Source organism: Osmerus mordax, chromosome 2, assembly GCF_038355195.1.
Source record: "Osmerus mordax isolate fOsmMor3 chromosome 2, fOsmMor3.pri, whole genome shotgun sequence".
Classification (NCBI taxonomy): domain Eukaryota; kingdom Metazoa; phylum Chordata; class Actinopteri; order Osmeriformes; family Osmeridae; genus Osmerus; species Osmerus mordax.
Genome location: NC_090051.1, coordinates 19,699,999 through 19,719,926, shown reverse-complemented (window position 1 = coordinate 19,719,926; position 19,928 = coordinate 19,699,999). Strand labels below are relative to the sequence as shown.

Genomic DNA, 19,928 nt, shown 5'->3' with positions numbered 1-19,928 from the left:
ACTGCGCCTGCTGTTGGCTTGTATGTTCAGCTTTACTTCAGAGCTTCTCTAAACTTTAAGGCTCACAATTTAGCCTCACAATTTACATCCAAAGTGGGCATGGGGCACCCATTCTCTGCTGACAAAGAGCAGTACACATGCCAGACTTACAAACACAACCACACTAACCAATCAACGAAACCAAGCAAAACCAATACAACATTCCTAGTGGCATTAGTCACTTGTTCACGGATCTCCTCTACTAATCCATCACTGTCGTGAGGCTTTTTCGGCTGCCCTGAACAGGTGGCTGATTGCTCATTTTATTTGACGCACGTCTTTTATAAATAGTTGTATGGTGCACTTTATTCTGGTTGTTATTTGTGGCACATCCTGCATTAGATTCTCTGGCAAATTATATCTGTGATCAACTTTGTTGTTCATATCCATACACAGCTACACAGGGAATATTCTGTCTGTCTTTGTGTGGTCATCAAATTACTCATCGTTTATTAGCCCAGGGCAAATAACTCATCCAGTGAAGTTAAGCAATAACAAAAGATGTCTTGATGGAGATAGCTGGGGTTTACTTCTGATCTTTGCACGGAAGGACATCAATTATGACTGGTGAAGATAAAGCTGTCTTTCTCTCTAAGTGGCCAGTACTCTGTTGTGTCATATCTGATAAACCGTCCATAGGTCTCCACCAGTATACTGGTTCCATGTGACTTATGGTAACTTTATTAATGGAATTATTGTAAAACACTATAGTATTAATATGATTGTATATAGTATGTATTATTCCAATAATTGCAAAGCACTGTTACAATAATGTTCAGCTTCACAGATTCCGTAAATACAGATGAGATACAACAGGTTCATAGTTTTCTTTTGGGCCTGTTTTCTACATTGAGATGAAGTTTTTGTGGTGTACTTGCATTTTTTACATTAGCATGCAGTCAAGATGCAGTAGGTGATGCATGCAGCTCCAGTTTATAAAGAGCAGAAACCTCTTCTGCTGTCAACAGGCTGTCTGACACTAAAGCTCCCACTGCTGTCTGAAACACATAACTACACTGACCTCCTCTGATGGAGACAGCACAGCTTTTGTCAACTCTAATGTTTTCTTTTGAGGTCATCAGTACTTATGACTGGCATCCGTGTTGGAGGAATGGGATGATTTTTATCAACTGTTGTATAAACAAGGTTTGGTTTTGTGAAGATGTATTTCCTGGACAAAGAGTGTTGTCAGGTTGTGGATGATTAACAAAACTCACATGAGCAGTGTGTTATGATTCCTGGCATGGTTTACCAGCATTAGGAAGGAATTTGTTACAAATTTTTAATAGTGCTTTATGTGATTTTTACTGAAGAATTTGGAACACATTCCAGTTCTACTCTTATTATGTTATGACTGAAATATTTTATTAAAAAAATAAATAATGTCAAATATGTTTACAATATAAGCAGGAACAGTGTCAACAATGATGACAACTGACCAAAATCAATCCTTCTCTGTTGAGAGGCTTAACTCATACTCAAAGACTGCTCAATATGCTCTGCAAGCATCCCTTTTTCCCATCAGTAAACTGGCACAGGATTACTTTGTGAATCCATCAATAAATTTAAATAAGATGGAAGGTGTGTGGCTTTAAGAAAATATTCTGTCAACTGACATGACATTTTTTGTTCCATTTCCAAATGACCGCTGGCAGAGATTGTCAGCTCTCGTATTAAATTCTCAGGTTTTTAGGGCAAAACATATCTATCGGAAGTAGAAATAATGAAGTTGAAGAGCTGAAGCCCTCAGGAGCAGTCACAAAGAATTATATCCTTCTATAACACAGGACACAGGCAAAAAGATAAGTACCTGGCAGTTGGCATATTCTCTGCTACATGTGCCTATCAATAAAACAGATTATTTTCTCTGGTTATTACATTGGAGATCTGGGGGGCTCGAGATTGCACCTTTAATGAGAAGGAATGATTCCTTCCTGCACACTCACAACTCCACTTGAAGTAAGTGAGATGTAATAGTCTTCTTTTTTTCACTCCTCTTCGTTTCTCCAAGCACTTATTAAAAATGAAATCTTGCCCACATTAATTCCTAGTCTTTATTTATTCACATTTCAACAGGATTATGGCATGCAAATCTCCGGCTGGGATTCACTCCCTTCATTGTGGTATCATGGTTTTGCACACAAATTCTGCATACTTGCTGTAATTAACAACAGTGGCAAAATAGATCATTGCCAAATGATATGTTGTTCCATAGCTAATCTCCATGTCCTGAAATGTTTGGGTGCTCAGCCCCCACTCTGGTGGCTGAGAACCTTTGGCTTGGGCTCCATTTGCAGAGGGAGCTAGTCACCCCAGTATAACTCCTCTCTGCAAGGGTGGCAGTCATTTAAGGAGAGGTGAATCAAATCCAAGTATCTCCATGGCTGGCAATGTTGTTCATATCGGTAATTCCTTGGATTGCAGTGGTAAAAATGTTGACTCAATAATGGTAGTTACCTATGTACAATGGCAATATATTTCTCCTGTTTACAGCTGTGATATTCTCATCATTTGGAAATGATGCTGAAGGCATAACTGCCCATACGGTTCAGGACCTCTATTGGTTTCCCCACATGCTTCCTCAATGTTGTATGTATGATAACAAAAGCACAACTCATTTGATAGTCTGGTTATATTCAGCAGAACATGTGACTTAAACACTCTCATGAGACATGTTTCATCTTAAAACATGGCTCACCCATGGAACATTCCATTTGGTTTCCTGATTAAGAGCATGACTCCATGCCTTAATTGTGAAATAATGTCAAGGTCTTCAGAACAAATCTATTATTAATGGTCTATTTCTTTCCCACAACCACTGTAACTATATGGTCAATTCATACAACAAACTGTTGTAATTTTCCAAGAATGGCTATAGAAAGGTAGTGACTCTCGAACCTTACCCTTTCAAAACAGCATTTGTATGGGTCTTGCTTGTAAGTTTGAAGAACAGAGCATGGAACAAAGAGGGAGAAAGGGGGAGAGAGTGCTGTAAAGAACGTGTTACAAAGGAAGCAATCAAAGACACGTTCTCCCATTTTTGTGTTGACTTACAAAAGCATCACAAGGCCAGACATGACATGGACTCCCTTCCAACCTTCCATTCTTTTGAGTCACACAGAGGCCCCACAGAGTCAAATAGTTTGAATAATACTTAGAGCAGTCTTCATCTTTTCTGAGTTACATGTCTTATTCTTCTTAAAGTTTTTAACAAGGAAAGTGTAACCGTACAAAAAAAGGGAGAACTTACACATCTTCATGGATCGTAAACCGTAGGTCTAATTTTGTGTTGTTTAATGTAGGACAGGCATTTTCTTACACATAAATTGATTTCCTTAAACACTTACACAACATTGACTTGTGGTATTATCAGAAATGGGTCATGTAGAAGACTGTCTTTAATATTTCCAATGTTAGAGCCTTCAGTTCACTGTAACTTTTTCTTACATTTGAACCAATGGAACTCTCGTAACACGACAGGGCATACTTGAATGAGTTGAAACACCTCCAAACTTTATCAAACAATATTGTTGCAGACAGGTGTAAAAATACATGTAGCTGACATAGAGCAATAATGAGACATAGATTTATGTATGTAGGGCGCTAAAGAAATGCAGAGCCCATGACTTGGGCTGTCTAGATAATTTTCCTGTTGCATCATTCACCATGCCAGAGTGCATCTCACCAGACACTGAAGACTTCTCAACAATCTCTCCTACCACACATATCTTGATCTGCAAACATACAACATCAGATATAATAATATTCCTCATTGTTGGATGTCTCCGAAAGATGTTTTTTTGTGAGCTTGATAACACCAAGTAAACATGTTCAAATATTTTCCCTCTAATTTGATGTACAATGCTTCTTGACGGCTTGGTTATTTCTTGTAGATACAGACTACAGGCCTCATACTGGTTGCTTTGCAACTTGAACGCTCAGGGGGTCACATGGCTGAGCGGTTAGGGAATCGGGCTATTAATCAGAAAGTTGCAGGTTCAATTCCTGGCCGTGCAAAATTACGTTGTGTCCTTGGGCAAGGCGCTTCACCCTACTTGCCTCGGGGGAATGTCCCTGTACTTACTGAAAGTCGCTCTGGATAAGAGCGTCTGCTAAATGACTAAATGTAAATGTAGTCAAATCAGATGTTGATTTTCTATTATTTTATCAAGATGACCCTTTCATTTAAAGATACATTATTGTCTGTTATAATCCCATATCGACATCCCCCTCCTCTATCCTTAACATCCCTGCTCCCCTCCAACCCCTTGGAACACAACACATGTGGAACCTATAGCCAGGACAGCAGCAGCCAGGGAACCAATGGAGGGTGTTTCGCACTGCAGCCAGGAGAGATTACAGAAGTATCATGAACAATTGGATCAGATTCTGAGGCAGACATTTTTTTGCTGTCTCCTAAATTGCTGGACAGCTCTAGGGCTGACATTTAAAACATAACATCACCAAACTGAAAACACATTATAAGAGAATAGGCGGCTTTAAGGAAAATCAGAAATTCAAGTTTTGGCGAAGGCGACTGACCCAAATTTCCTGCCCCTTCTCCTTCTTAACGTGCTTCTGCAAGCCTGGGCCCCGGGCAAACATCGTATCCCTTACACAGGGATTGCCAGTGCATTTACATAGCATGGTTAATGAGAGATCAACACCAGGAAAGCGTCTTGAATATAAAGCTTTCTTGTAAAAATAATGAGCGAGCGATTGATCCGTACTCAAACAAACCGGTTTGCTGAGTTAATACCAAAGGCAGATTATAGCCAGTGCCAAAACTTGCCCTGGCATGCAACGCCTTTCGCTTAGAGGGTCCCCAAACTTGTCATCACATTAGCACATGGTCAAGGAGTACACCCCACCACTCTCATAATCTGCTTTCCTGCACAATTAGCCTTCTATAATAAGGCTGCTGCCTGACAGCCGGCAGGAAGAAAAGGGTAAAATCACTGAGTTCCACAGGGGTGGATAGATCTTTTACCTCCTCTGAAATGTAGAGGCTGGGTTGATTTTTTCCCTCTGACATTTTTCTTTTTTTGTGTCCTGGTATTAAGTCTGAATGTCCTGACAACATGGAGACACTGTCTTATTGTACCAAGCTGTCTAATGTGTTTTGATGAGCCAGACAAAGAAAGATAAAGAGGGTGGGTGAGGAGAAGCAAAGAAAAAGACAGGCTCGATCTTCACTAGCCCAGGGAATCTGATGTTGAAGAAGTTCCTGTGGCAGGGAAAAATATCAAGACTTCTGAATAAAATAATAGATAATTTCATCCTGACAAAGGAGAGGAAACTATGGGCGAGGGGAGAAAATAGCAGGAATGGATGGAGAAGTGAAGGGCTATGAAAAGAATAAGAAGAATTCAGTGCTGCTTCTTGCAAGGGAAAAGAGAAAAAAAAAACATTGATGACACCCGGTTCCATTCTTCCGCTTTCCCCTTTCTCTGCTCCTCGCCTCGCAGCGCGGCGGGCTAAGCTGGGAGCTGTAATGTCATTAAATTGCAAATGCTTTTTTTTTCATTTCCGACACACACTGTTTACTTATCTGGCAAAAACATATGTTGGAAGGAATCCGTTAAATTCTGCCCATTGCCTTGGGTGAAAGTGCAATAGAAACGGCCCCACTGAGCTCCTTCTGTAGTCTTCCTTTAGCACTTTGCCTTATCTACAAGGCTGCTTAGCAGCAAACTGGCAAGTTCAATGAAAAAGGAAGATACAGTGTAAGATTAGGGAAGAACAGTGAGGGGAGAAATGCTTGGAGAGAGGGTCATCCCATTGCAAATGATTTCACTCCTCTCCATCTGCATAAATGACTATTTTTAAGGCATCTCCAGCGTCTGTATATTTTTCTCACTCTGCCACACATTTAATTTCACGCCCCGTGTTCTGAATATGCTTAAATGCATATCTCTGATGCACCTTTAAGCCAGAGGAAAGAGGTTGGGAGGGGGGGGTGTGTGGGGGGAGGGGGGTACGAAAGCAAAATTAAAGATAAAATGGTGTGATTTGCACTACAAGTCTATTACTTTATGGCATTTACATATAGTTTACCTCTGCAATTCCAAGATTTTTTTTCAGCCACTTTCCTATCAGCATTTGGGCTTGTATAAATATGTATAAATCTTTGTTGGGAAAAAATAGAATTCCTAGCTGCACTGGAAAGTTTGATGGGTGCACTTTCTTCTTTCGAATTCCCCCTCCTGCTCCAATGAGACTGTCGACAGATAGGGTGGGTGTTGTCCCCCAGGCTTGCCCCTCAAAGGTCCGTGCACCAACCAGTCTGTAGCCTGTGATCCCCCAGCACTCCTCCCTCTGAGCAGTGAAAGAGAAGGGAGAGGTAGTCTGGGTGAGGCCTTTTTCTGGGGCTTTGCGAAAAAACAGATTGGTAAAGCTTGGCAGAAGCATGGTGAGGCATCCCTGTCAGGCCACCTAGTGAAGCAAGCAGCCAGAACGCCACAGCATAACAGGGCCTTAGCCCTGAATAGTGTCTCGGAATACATTGTCAAGAGCTGTATAAGATCTAAATTCACACTCAAGTCTGGTAAAGCAACACAATGAATAATGCCTACATGTCAGCTCTTGCTGTACGATCCAACTGATTTTGTTCCACAGTGGTAAGGAAGTTGGTGTAGAGTTGAGAGCCCGCCCCTCAGAGCAGGAAAGGAAAAGACCTTGGATTGGTCTAAGAGTCAAAGGGAGAGAGGGAGAGAGACTATTCAGAGCACGATTCCTCCCTCATTGTCTGCCCGCTTAGATTTGAATACTTTCACTCGCTGCAGATGAGAAACCGCTTCAGCCGCGCGCATTGTTGGCTTTCTCTCTCTTCTTTTCTATTTGCAATTAAATGCATTTCAAATGGAACAACTGTACAGAAAGCAATTCTGATAAGAAGGAAATCCATTGCTTTTCACCTCCTTTGTGAAGCTTTTGCATTTTCTGAGCATTATTATTATGCGAAATGCACAAATAAAACATATCTTTGTTGGGAAAAACCTATACAACTTAAGTAGTGCTTCATTGAAAATTAAATTGCATTTAAAAATCATTTTTAGTCTCCTTGTGTTCCTCTTCTACAGAGCCAACCCTTGTGTCTCTGGGATGTTTTTCAGCATGGATCCTTCTTTGACAGGGCTCTTATGTCCTAAGCAGTATCATACACACAAGTCCAAAGCATGTGATGGGATCAGTCTATTAAAATTGATGTCATCTGGTCATTTACGGTTAAACACCCTACACAAGCATTGTGTTTGCTTTGTGAGCAAGGCACCAACAGCAAAACCAATCTCATCCTCCAGACATGAATGTTTGAAGGATTTGAAGGCTGTAAATAACTCCAAACCCTCTCTTACGAGGTTTACCCCTGGAGCACTTTGTAACTTATCAGGCCTGCCTTGTGCCTCCTCTAATGCCTGCATTATGCTCAAATGTAAATCGGTAAGCTGCCAGAGAGGTGGGCGGGACTCGGTAAAGAAAGGCTCACTGAAGGGTCTAGCCAATGTTCTGATTGGGGCACAGCAAAATAAACAGTATTTTGTTAGCTGCTAGTTTTGTTTTGAGGAGCCAGTTAAAGAACAATATACCACATTCCCTCCTATAATTGTTTAACAATGCTTGTCAGATGCTTGACAGCTCCCATGCCCAGGCCATGGGAACACAGGCCAGATTCTCACTGTAAGAGGATCATGTGTTTGGCTTTTGACAGGGTTCTGGAGACAAACTAGCTAAAACACACATTGTTACAAATGGAACTTTAATGTATTCTGATTAAAAAGTGCCCACGGTCCTGTTTGTAGTTCTAATTTCCATCTCTAATGGTACAAGGGACAGATTAGTAATGAGGATAAATTCATTTAACAGCATGTAATGAGCGTTAGAGGTTTCCCTATAACGTACACCTCATACTGATGGAAACAGATATCATCTCCATCAATTTGAACGCTTGTTGACCCTTCATGGAAACATATCAAACTAGGATTTTTTTACGCTACTTGTCCTTGAATTTTGCTTTACAACGTCATGATAACATCGCAGGAACCTTCAGAATAATTGACCTAAAGCGTATTGCTTAGCACTAACTATTAATCTTATTTTCCAGTTGCTAATTAGAACTGTTTGCAGGAGAAGTAGGGTACATCGTGAACTATACGTTGCCCCTAGATATGAGTTTGAAGGTGGCTAGAAGCCTTAAAGAGGATTAAGTCGGGATACTGGGCCACTCAATCTATGTTTGTACACACCACCCAGCCCAACGTATACTGTAAGCTATTGCCTGGCATGGTTGAAATTTGAAATGGTGACTGTCAAAGTACAAAGATGTCCATACCTAGACTATTTCATGGCATATTTGGCAGAGCATCATGAAGGCAACTCAGGAGGGATGGTCAATCATCTCCGAGGGCCTGTCAGTGAACAACACTGCCCCCTCATGCTGTTCAGAACTACTGCATTTCAGTTAAGTCTTTCTCCAACTATTTCTCTCTTTCTTTCTTTCTTTCTTTCTCTCTGTAAGTCTTACATGGCATATAGAGAAGCAGCAATATAGCCCTGTGCTGTCAATCGATCTTGTCATGGGGATCACAAATATGTTTCAGATAAAGTCAAGTTACAATGTTCAGGTGATGGATGGAGACATTACAAGTATATTATTGTCAGAGCTCTGCTGATCTCATGATTTTAACCTTCAAGATGGCAGATCATGTTGAGTAATAAACGTTACCTCTGCCTGAGGTAGACAGGTTATACTGTATACCGCTGATGAAAGTTGTATTCAAAGCTTCCTTTCAGTTAATAAAAGATATTGTATCTGAAGCAAGGCCATATTCTTCCTTTGGCGGCTTAAGACCAGACACATTCACTGCATTCATTTCTTAGACAGTTACCTTTAAACACGAGTGTTACCATCACTGTGAGTTAGTTGCAGGAGAAATGAGTAGCTGTTTTCAATTTCTCATTGTAAGGTGCCACATAAGTGTGAGGTAGTCTAGAATTCTGGATTCAATGAGGTGAGAGTCTCGTCTCCTATCAGTCCCTCCAGTCGTCGCCTACTGAGCTCTGTTCACAGTGAATAAAACTGAAGTGCTCTCGATTACAATTTGAAAAGGCACTCTGTCTTCCAACCGACACATTATATTCCTCTAAATGTGTGCAGGGCACAACACACTAAGTGGAATATTCACATAGCCATTAGCAGAATGTAAGCATCTCTCCATCAGCATGGTAATAAGCAGATCATTTCAGATCATTTCACAAGCGAAGCGTCCTCTCCTGTGATATCTCTTTGAAATGGTATTAAAAGGAGAGTTTTCGTTTTTTCACCACTTCAAAGGGCTGAGCACTCTCTCTCTTCACGCGAAGCTGGCCTTCTGTTTGGAAGTTTCCATGTTAAAACAATGACACTTCCATGGGTGACGTAGAGGTCTCTCGACACCACAGGGTAACATTGTCTTCCGGACAAAAAGGGACAACACTCCTTGGATATTGCACGCTGGTGCAATTAGCAGCTCAAAAATCAACAGCACTCAAATTGTTCACATACAATGTTCAACCACTCAGTGCAAAATAAAAGCGTAATACCAAAATTATTTACATGATAATGGGGGGTAGGTGAAGCAAATGGAACTTCTAAATGCATTACCAAGTTCCATGGGTTGGGAAATATTGAACAGAGAATTGCATCTTTAGAAGTTTTTCTTAGTGATTTATAAATAGGAGGATTTTTTTTATTTATTTACTATTGTTTCATAACAATACTAACAATTAGCATTATTAATGCACATTGATCATTATTCATATTTGTAAAGTTATACACTTCATTGTGCCCAATATAAGTGTTTCTCCTGTTTTAATTCATTTTGTTTGGTGTATTGTTGGTTCCCTTTTAAAAGCCTATTTACCCCAAAAAGGTTTTGGAGATAAGTGACATTATGTAAAAATCTACATAAAGAGTTACACCAGAAAGTACAATCCTCATCAACTCCCTACAATTGCTTCTTTGAAACTGTCAACATTTTACATGGAGGATTATCACCATCTTGTGGTTTAATCGCAGTATGTCAGCTAACTGTTATATATATACGCATGATTCCTTGTTGTTGAGCATAAATAAACAGCAAATCACCTCAAATGTGTTTGCATGATTATTTCAAACGGAAATGCAAACATACTAAATGTCTGAAAAATCCATGTACGATGAGATTTACATTTAGTCATTTAGCAGACGCTCTTATCCAGAGCGACTTACAGTAAGTACAGGGACATTCCCCCGAGGCAAGTAGGGTGAAGTGCCTTGCCCAAGGACACAACATCAGTTTGCATGACCGGGAATCGAACCGGCAACCTTCGGATTACTAGCCTGATTCCCTCACCGCTCAGCCACCTGACTCCCTGATAGTGGCATGCCCCCGTGAACAGAACGCAGGAGAGGACTCTGCACAGCTGAACACATGATTCCAAACACATCCTCAGGGGCTGATCAGGAGCTAACAGTGTGACTATCACCACCGTATTGAATAGTGTGTGTCTTGGTCTTCATAGTGTGCCAACTGTGTCCAGTGCCATAGTGTTTCCAACAAAGGTAGATATACGATACAATGTAAGCTACAGTACTGTCCACCATAGACTGGACAAGAAAAGTTGCTGTTCCAGCTCAGTGACAAAGGAACTAAGAGCCACTGCAAAGGTCTTCCCAGCTTCGAAAAAAACCCCCCAAAAAACATTGGACATAATTATTTGTCTGCAGGGCAAATTGTTTAAGGATGATGCCATCCCACGAGATCTTGTACTGAAGGGCAAACCTTTTAACTAACAACATTGTCATCTGTAAGCTTAAAAACCCGGCGCAGAGATGCCACATCATTTGGTGGTTCATTTTGAGATCAGACTTGACCATTTAATTTAAACTAATCAACCACCTAATTTAGCGGAATTGATGCACAAGTTGATTTTCAAGAAGAAGACAGAAAACACAGAGCTTGAGGAAGATGAAAGCGTTGGTTGTGGGATTGCTTTGTTTCGTCTTCAGGCCCGAGCCTACAGGGGCTCAGTTTCCTAGAGTGTGCTGCACGGTGGAGGGGATCGTGTCCAAGCAGTGCTGCCCGTCTCAGGGCTCGGATCCTGCTGACGTGTGTGGAAGTTTATCAGGGAGAGGAAACTGCTCCAACATCAGGGTGGACAGTAAACCCTGGGGAGGACCTTATCGACTGAGAGACAGAGATGACCGAGAGAGATGGCCGACTAAGTTTTTCAATCAAACTTGCAGGTGCTCAGGTAAGCAGTTGCAATGGTAGATTATGATGCTAGTGCTTCTGCAGGAGTTAACACTGTGTGTACCATGATATTATACTACTAAGAGTATTGTACATTGCACTGTTTGGAATACCCCAATATTCAAAGTCTATACCTTCCAATGTGCAGGTAATTTTGCTGGCATTGACTGTGGCCAGTGTAAGTTTGGCTGGACAGGACCAAACTGCGACCAGAGAAAAGCCCCAGTGATGAGGAAGAACATCCACTCTCTGACACCAGCTGAGCTCCAGCAGTTCCTGGATGTGTTGGACCTGGCCAAGACCACCACCCAGCCAGACTATGTCATCGCCACGCAGCACTGGCTGGGCCTCCTGGGACCCAATGGAACCGAGCCTCAGTTCACCAACATCTCCATCTACGACTTCTTTGTCTGGCAGCACTACTACTCTGTCAGGGACACCCTCCTTGGTAAATGTGATGTATTCCTACACAACAACAATACATGTGTAGCAGGAATTTTGACAGTTTCTCATCTGCCCTAGCACCTGGACGTCCATACAAGGCCATTGATTTCTCCCATAAGGGCCCAGCCTTCATAACCTGGCACAGATACCACCTCCTCAGCCTGGAGAGAGAGCTGCAGGTCCTTTAGTTTTTCACTTAGAAATTATAGGATCACTTATTGCGTGATAAAAATCAACAAGACTTTATTTATTTTTTTCCTTCAAAACAACTTTTTTTCTCTGCAGCGTTTAACAGGCAACGAGAACTTTGCTGTGCCGTACTGGAACTTTGCTACAGGCCAGAGTGAGTGTGACGTCTGCACAGACTCTCTCCTGGGGGGGCGGAACCCAGAAAACCCCTCCCTCATCAGCAACCAGTCCAGGTTCTCCAACTGGGGTGTGGTTTGTAACAGGTCTGTGGCTACAGTAATGCATCCTGGCCATTAAAAAAACATCCAGAAAAATGGTATGTGTGTGTTTACCAACATTATGGGGTTTGATGAGAGTGTGTTTGCTCTTCCCCAGTCCAGACGAATATAACCAACTGGTGACTCTGTGTAACGGGACCAACGAGGGCTCCATCAGGAGAGGTGTGGTGGAGAGGAACAACATGAGTCTGCCCACCATGAATGACGTGAGGAGCTGCCTCTCCCTCAGGGACTTTGACAGCCCTCCCTACTTCACCAACTCCTCATTCAGCTTCAGGTGGTGTTGTGTTGTGAATTCTCAAATCTCTTTGATTTTCTAGGTTAGAAAAACAAATAAACAAAAATATCTTCCCTGGCAACAATTGAGTCTGTTTCTCACAGGAATGCTCTTGAAGGTTATGACAAACCAAATGGAGAGCTTGCCTCATCGGTGGACAACCTGCACAATCTGGTCCACTCCTTCCTCAATGGGACCAGTGGTCTGGCCCACTCTGCTGCCAATGACCCCATCTTCCTGGTGAGGATTGAAGGATCTGACCCAGGGTTCATGTTCCTTCAAAGAAAGTGATAAATGATCCAATATAATTTTGGATGATATGACCGAAATGTATATCCACCATAACCATCTAAAAAGTATTTTAAATGTATGGAAATGTGCTAAATAATATTGTTATTGCTGTCCATAATAATATAAAATCGTCTTGTTGTGTTTGTAGGTGCTCCATGCATTCACGGATGCCATCTTTGATGAGTGGATGAAGAGGTTTGTTCCTACAAACTCCACCTACCCAGATGAGATGGCTCCTATTGGCCACAACAGAGATTTCAACATGGTGCCCTTCTTCCCTCCAATCACCAATGAGGAGATCTATGTGGCGGCTGAACAACTGGGCTACTCCTATGCCATTGCACTGGAAGGTTAGTTTTTGAAATACAAATACTTGTATTCATTTTCAGGTAACACGAGTGACCTACTGTATTTATTTTCCCTAATCAAAGCTTCCAATATGAATAAGCCTTTTCTGGGTTGTTCACTGCTTTTGTACGACGTACAGGAATTTATTGCTAAACAACTTTTATGCATTTTTCTTTCAGAAACAGACAACGGTTTTGATGTGCTTGTTTTGGGATCTACATTGGGAGGAGTTTTTATAGGTTTGTTGGTTCTCCTTGTGGTGTTCCTGCTTTATTTACAGGCACGAAGGAGAAGTGGCTTTGAACCACTTCTTAACTACTCCAACAGAATGTACACAGAATCCTCTTAATAATCAATAATTTTTATTGGAGCCACTGTATTTCTGATATATTTAAATACAATTACACTAATCCGTTCTTTTCTCTCTGAAATACGCAATGGTGTGCAAGCAACAAAATGGTTCAAATTTGACAGACATGATTAGTATTTTAACATTGTTACAATTTCTATCTTTCTGGTGCTCTTCAAAAGCGGTTTCAAAGTCTACATCGTCCTGTCATTTGATATTTGTCATGCCATCTCTGGATCTCAGGGGGTGTTTTGCGTTAGAGGCCACAAAGTTTCACACTCGGTAAGTTGAGGGGGGGGATCATTGTCATGGCAACATTAAAATTAATTGTTGGGAAGTGTGTTGTCAGCTCAGTGGCATTTTTAATTTACAGATTGAAATAGCATAGACAGTTCACAACCTATAATTTACTGAAGTTACATTTAAGGTGTTTTTTGTCTCCATCAAAACGTAAAAAGAAAATGTTGTCACTTATGCAAATGTATCAAATACCTTGAATTTGTGAGGCCGCTTTATTACGTTTTCCGGTTTGAGTAGCTCCTTGAAGCACTATGAAATTCAAAACTCTGTACATTTAGTTTTTTGTTGATTCCTCTTCTGTTGAAACAGTGCAATCTTACTTTCTGGGATTAATAAAGTGCTACTCTACTGTCCCCTGTGAAACAAATGGAATTAGTGCTTCTATAATAAATTATTCAGGTGCGGTCATAATTTAGAGAGTTGGTGTTTGAAGTTGTATATTTTTAAAGGATACATTATGAATAGATTTTGTAGGGAATAAATCATTTCAATTACCTTCTTGGTGAAAACAAGAATGTTTGGAGACTAGTTGACTGGCATCTACATTTGATTTTCATCTTTGGGCAAGGGCTTGTTTATTTAGAAAAATCATGATGGGGCAAGAAAGAAAATTGGCCCCACTGTGACTAATTGTGTTACCAATCATTGATGGGGATAATGCACAGCTTCATTAAACTGTTAATTTATTTTATTCTATGTACAAATTTATCATGATACTGTCTTACTTTACTGTCTTCATGTTTCAGCTCCTGGAATCGTTTACACAGGGGCATAGGTTTGTTTTCAAATGTTTTTAAAATAACTGAAGATACAGCCGTTTAAATAGGACTTTCTTACTGAAAAGGGTGTCCCACATGTCCCTTCCATGTCTAATGAAACTTACGCCCATACGTTTATCCAAAAGTGTGGTGCTGCGAGCTGATGGGTTTGTATCTTGACACTTTAACAGTGATTCCTTCAGACACATTCCATTGGATGTCCTCCTGGAATGTCCGCTGTAATCCTGTCAGGTGCAATGAACCCCAGAGAACCAGCCGCATAAAACATGTTGTCACACAAGTAGATGTTTTACTCCTGAGAAGAAGCCTCAGTCTCAAGAATTTCTCAAAATAGCTGAATTACACATTTGATGTCAATGAATCCATGCAACAAACCTTTTAATTTCTGTTTGGATACAGTACAGTACTAAACCATTGTAACTTTGTATGACTAGAGTAGGCCAAAATACTCTGATCTCAACAAGTTTCACTAAGCTCAGCTCTCACTAGGTTTAGTGGTTGAGAATGAAACTCTTATTACGAATGGCTGGTAGGCCTACACAGATTTTTTTACAACTGATAAGAGTACAGTTTGTGCTGTGATCTGCAATGTGACTCTCGTCAGCATCAGCAGCCATCACATGGAAGGAATTTTAAATGGGGAGGAGAAAGACTTCTACGCACTCAAGGATAAAGCACATGACATGAGATGTGTGCACACCAGTGCAGCATGTATCATATGCCTTTGTTGCCATGAAACAAAAAGGTCATTGGTCGCTTTGAAAGATTTGTGATTCCTTCAAGTAGAACACGAGAGGAATCCCCTGTAGCACCCAGTGTTAGCTATTGGTTTAGAACGCCCTCCTTAGGCAAACATGCAAATTATTTCGAAGAGTATTACTGTCTAGGTACAACAGTCTGAAGTGGATGATTAAGTTGTGGTCTGTGCTCCTTAACGTCACAAGAGTGAACTTGTGTCTTGTGAGCAAATCTATCATTGTAGAACCAGTGCTTTTGTGTAACTTTGTGTAATTGATTACAATGGGTTACAGTTAAGCAGACTTATTAGTCTAAGTAGTCAACAATGGAACTGAGATTAAACTTCATACATTTTTAAACACTCATCACAGTATGAATATCACAATCACTATGTGAAAATGTAAGAAATCCTGATGTCAATGAGCAATTGTTGAAAAATGACATGGAGTTAAGTCAGTTTATTTGTTCTCAGACACACAAGCTGACCACCAGAGCACATTTCCCTCCAGGCATTTCTCTGGTATTAGCCCAGCTCACAGTCCTGTGTTGTCAGGTGATTACCACGAGACCAATGGCTTAATCCTTTCCGGCTGTACTAAGAGGCGGCAGATAAATTGGAAGGTTTGTTAATGTCCATGAAAGTGAGTGGAACTCAGACACTTGCTCACAGGGCTTTTTATTCATAGCTGTTACAGTTATCACTGTATCTAATCTTAAATACACAGCGGAGGAGCATAGCACAGTGAGATTCCATGCCATTCTGGAGGAACTAATTGATGACATCATCGCAGTGAATTGGTGTGCAAACTGATTTTATTGGAAGGAGTGAGAAGAGAAAGAAGTGGGAAAGATGATGAAAGCGTTGGTTGTGGTGTTGCTTTGTTTCGTCTTCAGGCCCGAGCCTACAGGGGCTCAGTTTCCTAGAGTGTGCTGCACGGTGGAGGGGATCGTGTCCAAGCAGTGCTGCCCGTCTCTGGGCTCGGATCCCGCTGACATGTGTGGAAGTTTATCAGGGAGAGGAAACTGCTCCAACATCAGGGTGGACAGCAAACCCTGGGGAGGACCTTATCGACTGAGAAATGTGGATGATAGAGAGAGATGGCCGACTAAGTTCTTCAATCAGACATGCAGATGCTCTGGTGAGTCATGCTGTAAACTGTTGTCTGTAAACCCTCATCTATGATTTTGGATTAGAGTGTTTAGCTACAAAAAAGTAATACTGGCTGACCAAAAGTAGACCAGGACTTGGACATGAGCCACAACTGCCGGAAGTTTCAGCATAAATTTGAGCACATTGTCGGTTTAACTCTATTTTGTATGTTTTTCGATTGTTTAGATGTTCTCTTCTCCTTTTCCATGTGCAGGTAACTTTGCTGGCTTTGACTGTGGCCAGTGTAAGTTTGGCTGGACAGGACCAAACTGCGACCAGAGAAAAGCCCCAGTGATGAGGAAGAACATCCACTCTCTGACACCAGCTGAGCTCCAGCAGTTCCTGGATGTGTTGGACCTGGCCAAGACCACCACCCAGCCAGACTATGTCATCGCCACGCAGCACTGGCTGGGCCTCCTGGGACCCAATGGAACCGAGCCTCAGTTCACCAACATCTCCATCTACGACTTCTTTGTCTGGCAGCACTACTACTCTGTCAGGGACACCCTCCTTGGTAAACGTCTCTCTACTATGTTCTCACTAACTAATTAGAATAATGCTAGGTTTTTTGCATTCTGTAAATCAATAGGCATATCTCTTTGCATTTTCGATTTATCATTCCACCTGTGTATCTGTATAGCTGTTAGATATGTTGAAAATAGCTTTATTCTCAAAACCTGGATATGGTTCCTTTGCAGGTCCAGGCCGTCCATTCAGAGCAATTGATTTCTCCCACAAGGGCCCAGCCTTCATAACCTGGCACAGGTACCACCTCCTCAGCCTGGAGAGAGAGCTGCAGGTAAGAGATATTATATAAACAGACAAATACACAAGGAAGTATGATAATCTCAATAATAATGTTTTTCCCCCATGTGTTTAATACATGTCTATCTGAAGAAAAATGCTTCACTTGTTGGTATGCAAGTTTGTTAAGAGGTTTAGCTTCAGTTATACAGTTGCTCAATAACCAAACTGAGCTATGATAATCCTCAACTTTAGGGTTTGCAAAGTGATCAAGAATCAGTCATTCATAACAGCAGTAATGGTAAAAAACTAGAGATTATTTACAACTGGCATTGGTCATAGATGTATATTAAATCAGACATAAATTATAGTTAGAAATTATAGGATCACTTTATTGCGTGATAAAAATCAACAAGAATTTTTTTTTTGTCTGCAGAGATTAACAGGCAACGAGAACTTTGCTGTGCCGTACTGGAACTTTGCTACAGGCCAGAGTGAGTGTGACGTCTGCACAGACTCTCTCCTGGGGGGGCGGAACCCAGAAAACCCCTCCCTCATCAGCAACCAGTCCAGGTTCTCCAACTGGGGAGTGGTGTGTAACAGGTCTGTCACACATGGGAATTCACACAAAGGTTTTTCATGGGTCATCTTTGATGTTTATGTGCCTTGCTTTTCTCTGTTAATTATTATTTATTATTATTATTATTTTTATACAGAATACAGTATGTACATGTTTGAATAATTATTATTTACTATTAATACATTGCATGTATCAATAGTAACATAATAATAATAATTTAATCTAATTTTAATTAAATTCTTTTTTTTTGCATGGCACCACAGTGGGCTAACAACAAGGTTGTAAAAATATTAACTTCTGCTTCTAGTCTTGACGAATATAACCAACTGGTGACTCTGTGTAACGGGACCAACGAGGGCTCCATCAGGAGAGGTGTGGTGGAGAGGAACAACATGAGTCTGCCCACCATGAATGACGTGAGGAGCTGCCTCTCCCTCAGGGACTTTGACAGCCCTCCCTACTTCACCAACTCCTCATTCAGCTTCAGGTCTTCTACGCATGCTTACATATATCACATTTATTCCATTACCATGACTAGTCAGTTTTAGACCAGATTGACTAATGTATATAACAGATCTAATCTTAAGAACACCGCCATGGGTGTTTCACAATTGTATGTTTTTTTTTACATTTTGCAGTACTACTAACATAAATAATAGCTGAATCTTAAACACTGACTAAATGGAGGATGGTGAGACTTTTTAAACTGCAATGTGATGCTATGATTTAAATATTACTGATTGGTGTTTTACAGGAATGCTCTTGAAGGTTATGACAAACCAAATGGAGAGCTTGACTCATCGGTGGACAACCTGCACAATCTGGTCCACTCCTTCCTCAATGGGACCAGTGGTCTGGCCCACTCTGCTGCCAATGACCCCATCTTCCTGGTGAGGATTGAAGGATCTGACCCAGGGTTCATGTTCCTTCAAAGAAAGTGATACATTATCCAACATGGTTTTGGATTAAATTACCGAAATGTATATCCACCATAACCATCTAAAAAGTATTTTGAGTGTATGGAAATGTGCTAAATAATATTGTTATTGCTGTCCATAATAATATAAAATTATCTTGTTGTGTTTGTAGGTGCTCCATGCATTCACAGATGCCATCTTTGATGAGTGGATGAAGAGGTTTGTTCCTACAAACTCCACCTACCCAGATGAGATGGCTCCTATTGGCCACAACAGAGATTTCAACATGGTGCCCTTCTTCCCTCCAATCACCAATGAGGAGATCTACGTGGCGGCTGAACAACTGGGCTACTCCTATGCCATTTCACTGGAAGGTGAGCAAATCTTGCCTGCACAGAAATCTTCCAAAGCTATTTCTACCAGTAATATTCTCTCAATCGATGTACTTTAATGTTGCCACAGACAGCGATGGTGGAGCCACAGTGTTTGTGCTGGGGTCCACTCTGGGTGGTGTGTTCCTGGGCCTTCTGCTTCTCCTCTTCATCATGGTGCTCAACCTGCAACGGAGAAGAAGAAGAGGCTTTGAACCTCTGATTAAAGCAGAGTTCACAAACAGAAGATACACCGAGGAAGCCTAGATAATAAAGTGGTTGTAATATTGAACTGTTCTTCAGCACTCATACACACCTAAGTCCTCCACAAACCTTTTTATTTTTAAAGGCTAAGGCTACCACTACAACTATCACTACAAGTGAACCAAATAGAAAAAGGAGAATTCTGTGCGCGAATCATTTTGTCCTGTAATTATTTGCCACATTTTAATGCTTGTAAAACTAAAATTAAGTAATCAGATTACAAAGTTGTTGTCATCTTTTATCAAATGTTTATTTGCAAGAAAGAGTAACAAAAAAACTGAACAAATCTTTTTAATTGCAATAAAAAACTGTAAGGCATAATTGTAAGATTTTTATGTCAGCTAGATCATTGTACATATGATTTTACAAAATGTTAATGAATAATGTTTTGGAAACCTTTATTTTTACATTACTTTTGCTGATTTATGAACATCCATTTTCAAGACTTTATTGCAAAAATATTACCATTAAAAGTGCAATGATACAAAACATAAAAACAGTATCCTCTCTGACCATTGTTCATAATAAAGAATCTTATTCAAGGACAAACTGACAAAGGGGCAAACTGTTCTCCATGACTTTGCACATCATTTCCCCTAC

General features: G+C 40.8%; 2 protein-coding genes across 2 annotated transcripts; both read left to right on the top strand.

Annotated features, from left to right (window-relative positions):
- Positions 1–11,024: 11,024 nt before the first annotated feature.
- On the top strand, positions 11,025–13,485 carry LOC136960467 (L-dopachrome tautomerase-like). The gene is made up of 8 exons (XM_067254973.1): positions 11,025–11,310; positions 11,458–11,757; positions 11,832–11,932; positions 12,039–12,205; positions 12,318–12,497; positions 12,602–12,737; positions 12,937–13,138; positions 13,316–13,485. Exons 1-8 carry the CDS (start codon positions 11,025–11,027, stop codon positions 13,483–13,485), a joined length of 1,542 nt encoding a protein of 513 aa, XP_067111074.1.
- Positions 13,486–16,152: 2,667 nt separating this feature from the next.
- Positions 16,153–19,331, top strand: dct (dopachrome tautomerase). Its single transcript, XM_067253686.1, has 8 exons — positions 16,153–16,441; positions 16,667–16,966; positions 17,151–17,251; positions 17,633–17,799; positions 18,084–18,263; positions 18,531–18,666; positions 18,866–19,067; positions 19,156–19,331. Exons 1-8 carry the CDS (start codon positions 16,153–16,155, stop codon positions 19,329–19,331), a joined length of 1,551 nt encoding a protein of 516 aa, XP_067109787.1.
- Positions 19,332–19,928: the final 597 nt, after the last annotated feature.

Bases quoted from the DNA above. Each gene is read 5' to 3' on its own strand.
- LOC136960467 (XM_067254973.1), top strand. From the start codon at position 11,025: ATGAAAGCGTTGGTTGTGGGATTGCTTTGTTTCGTCTTCAGGCCCGAG. The intron at 11,311-11,457 runs GTAAGCAGTTGC...TCCAATGTGCAG, and splicing joins TCAAACTTGCAGGTGCTCAG to GTAATTTTGCTGGCATTGAC. The intron at 12,738-12,936 runs GTGAGGATTGAA...TTGTGTTTGTAG, and splicing joins CCAATGACCCCATCTTCCTG to GTGCTCCATGCATTCACGGA.
- dct (XM_067253686.1), top strand. From the start codon at position 16,153: ATGATGAAAGCGTTGGTTGTGGTGTTGCTTTGTTTCGTCTTCAGGCCC. The intron at 18,264-18,530 runs GTCTTCTACGCA...GGTGTTTTACAG, and splicing joins AACTCCTCATTCAGCTTCAG to GAATGCTCTTGAAGGTTATG. The intron at 18,667-18,865 runs GTGAGGATTGAA...TTGTGTTTGTAG, and splicing joins CCAATGACCCCATCTTCCTG to GTGCTCCATGCATTCACAGA.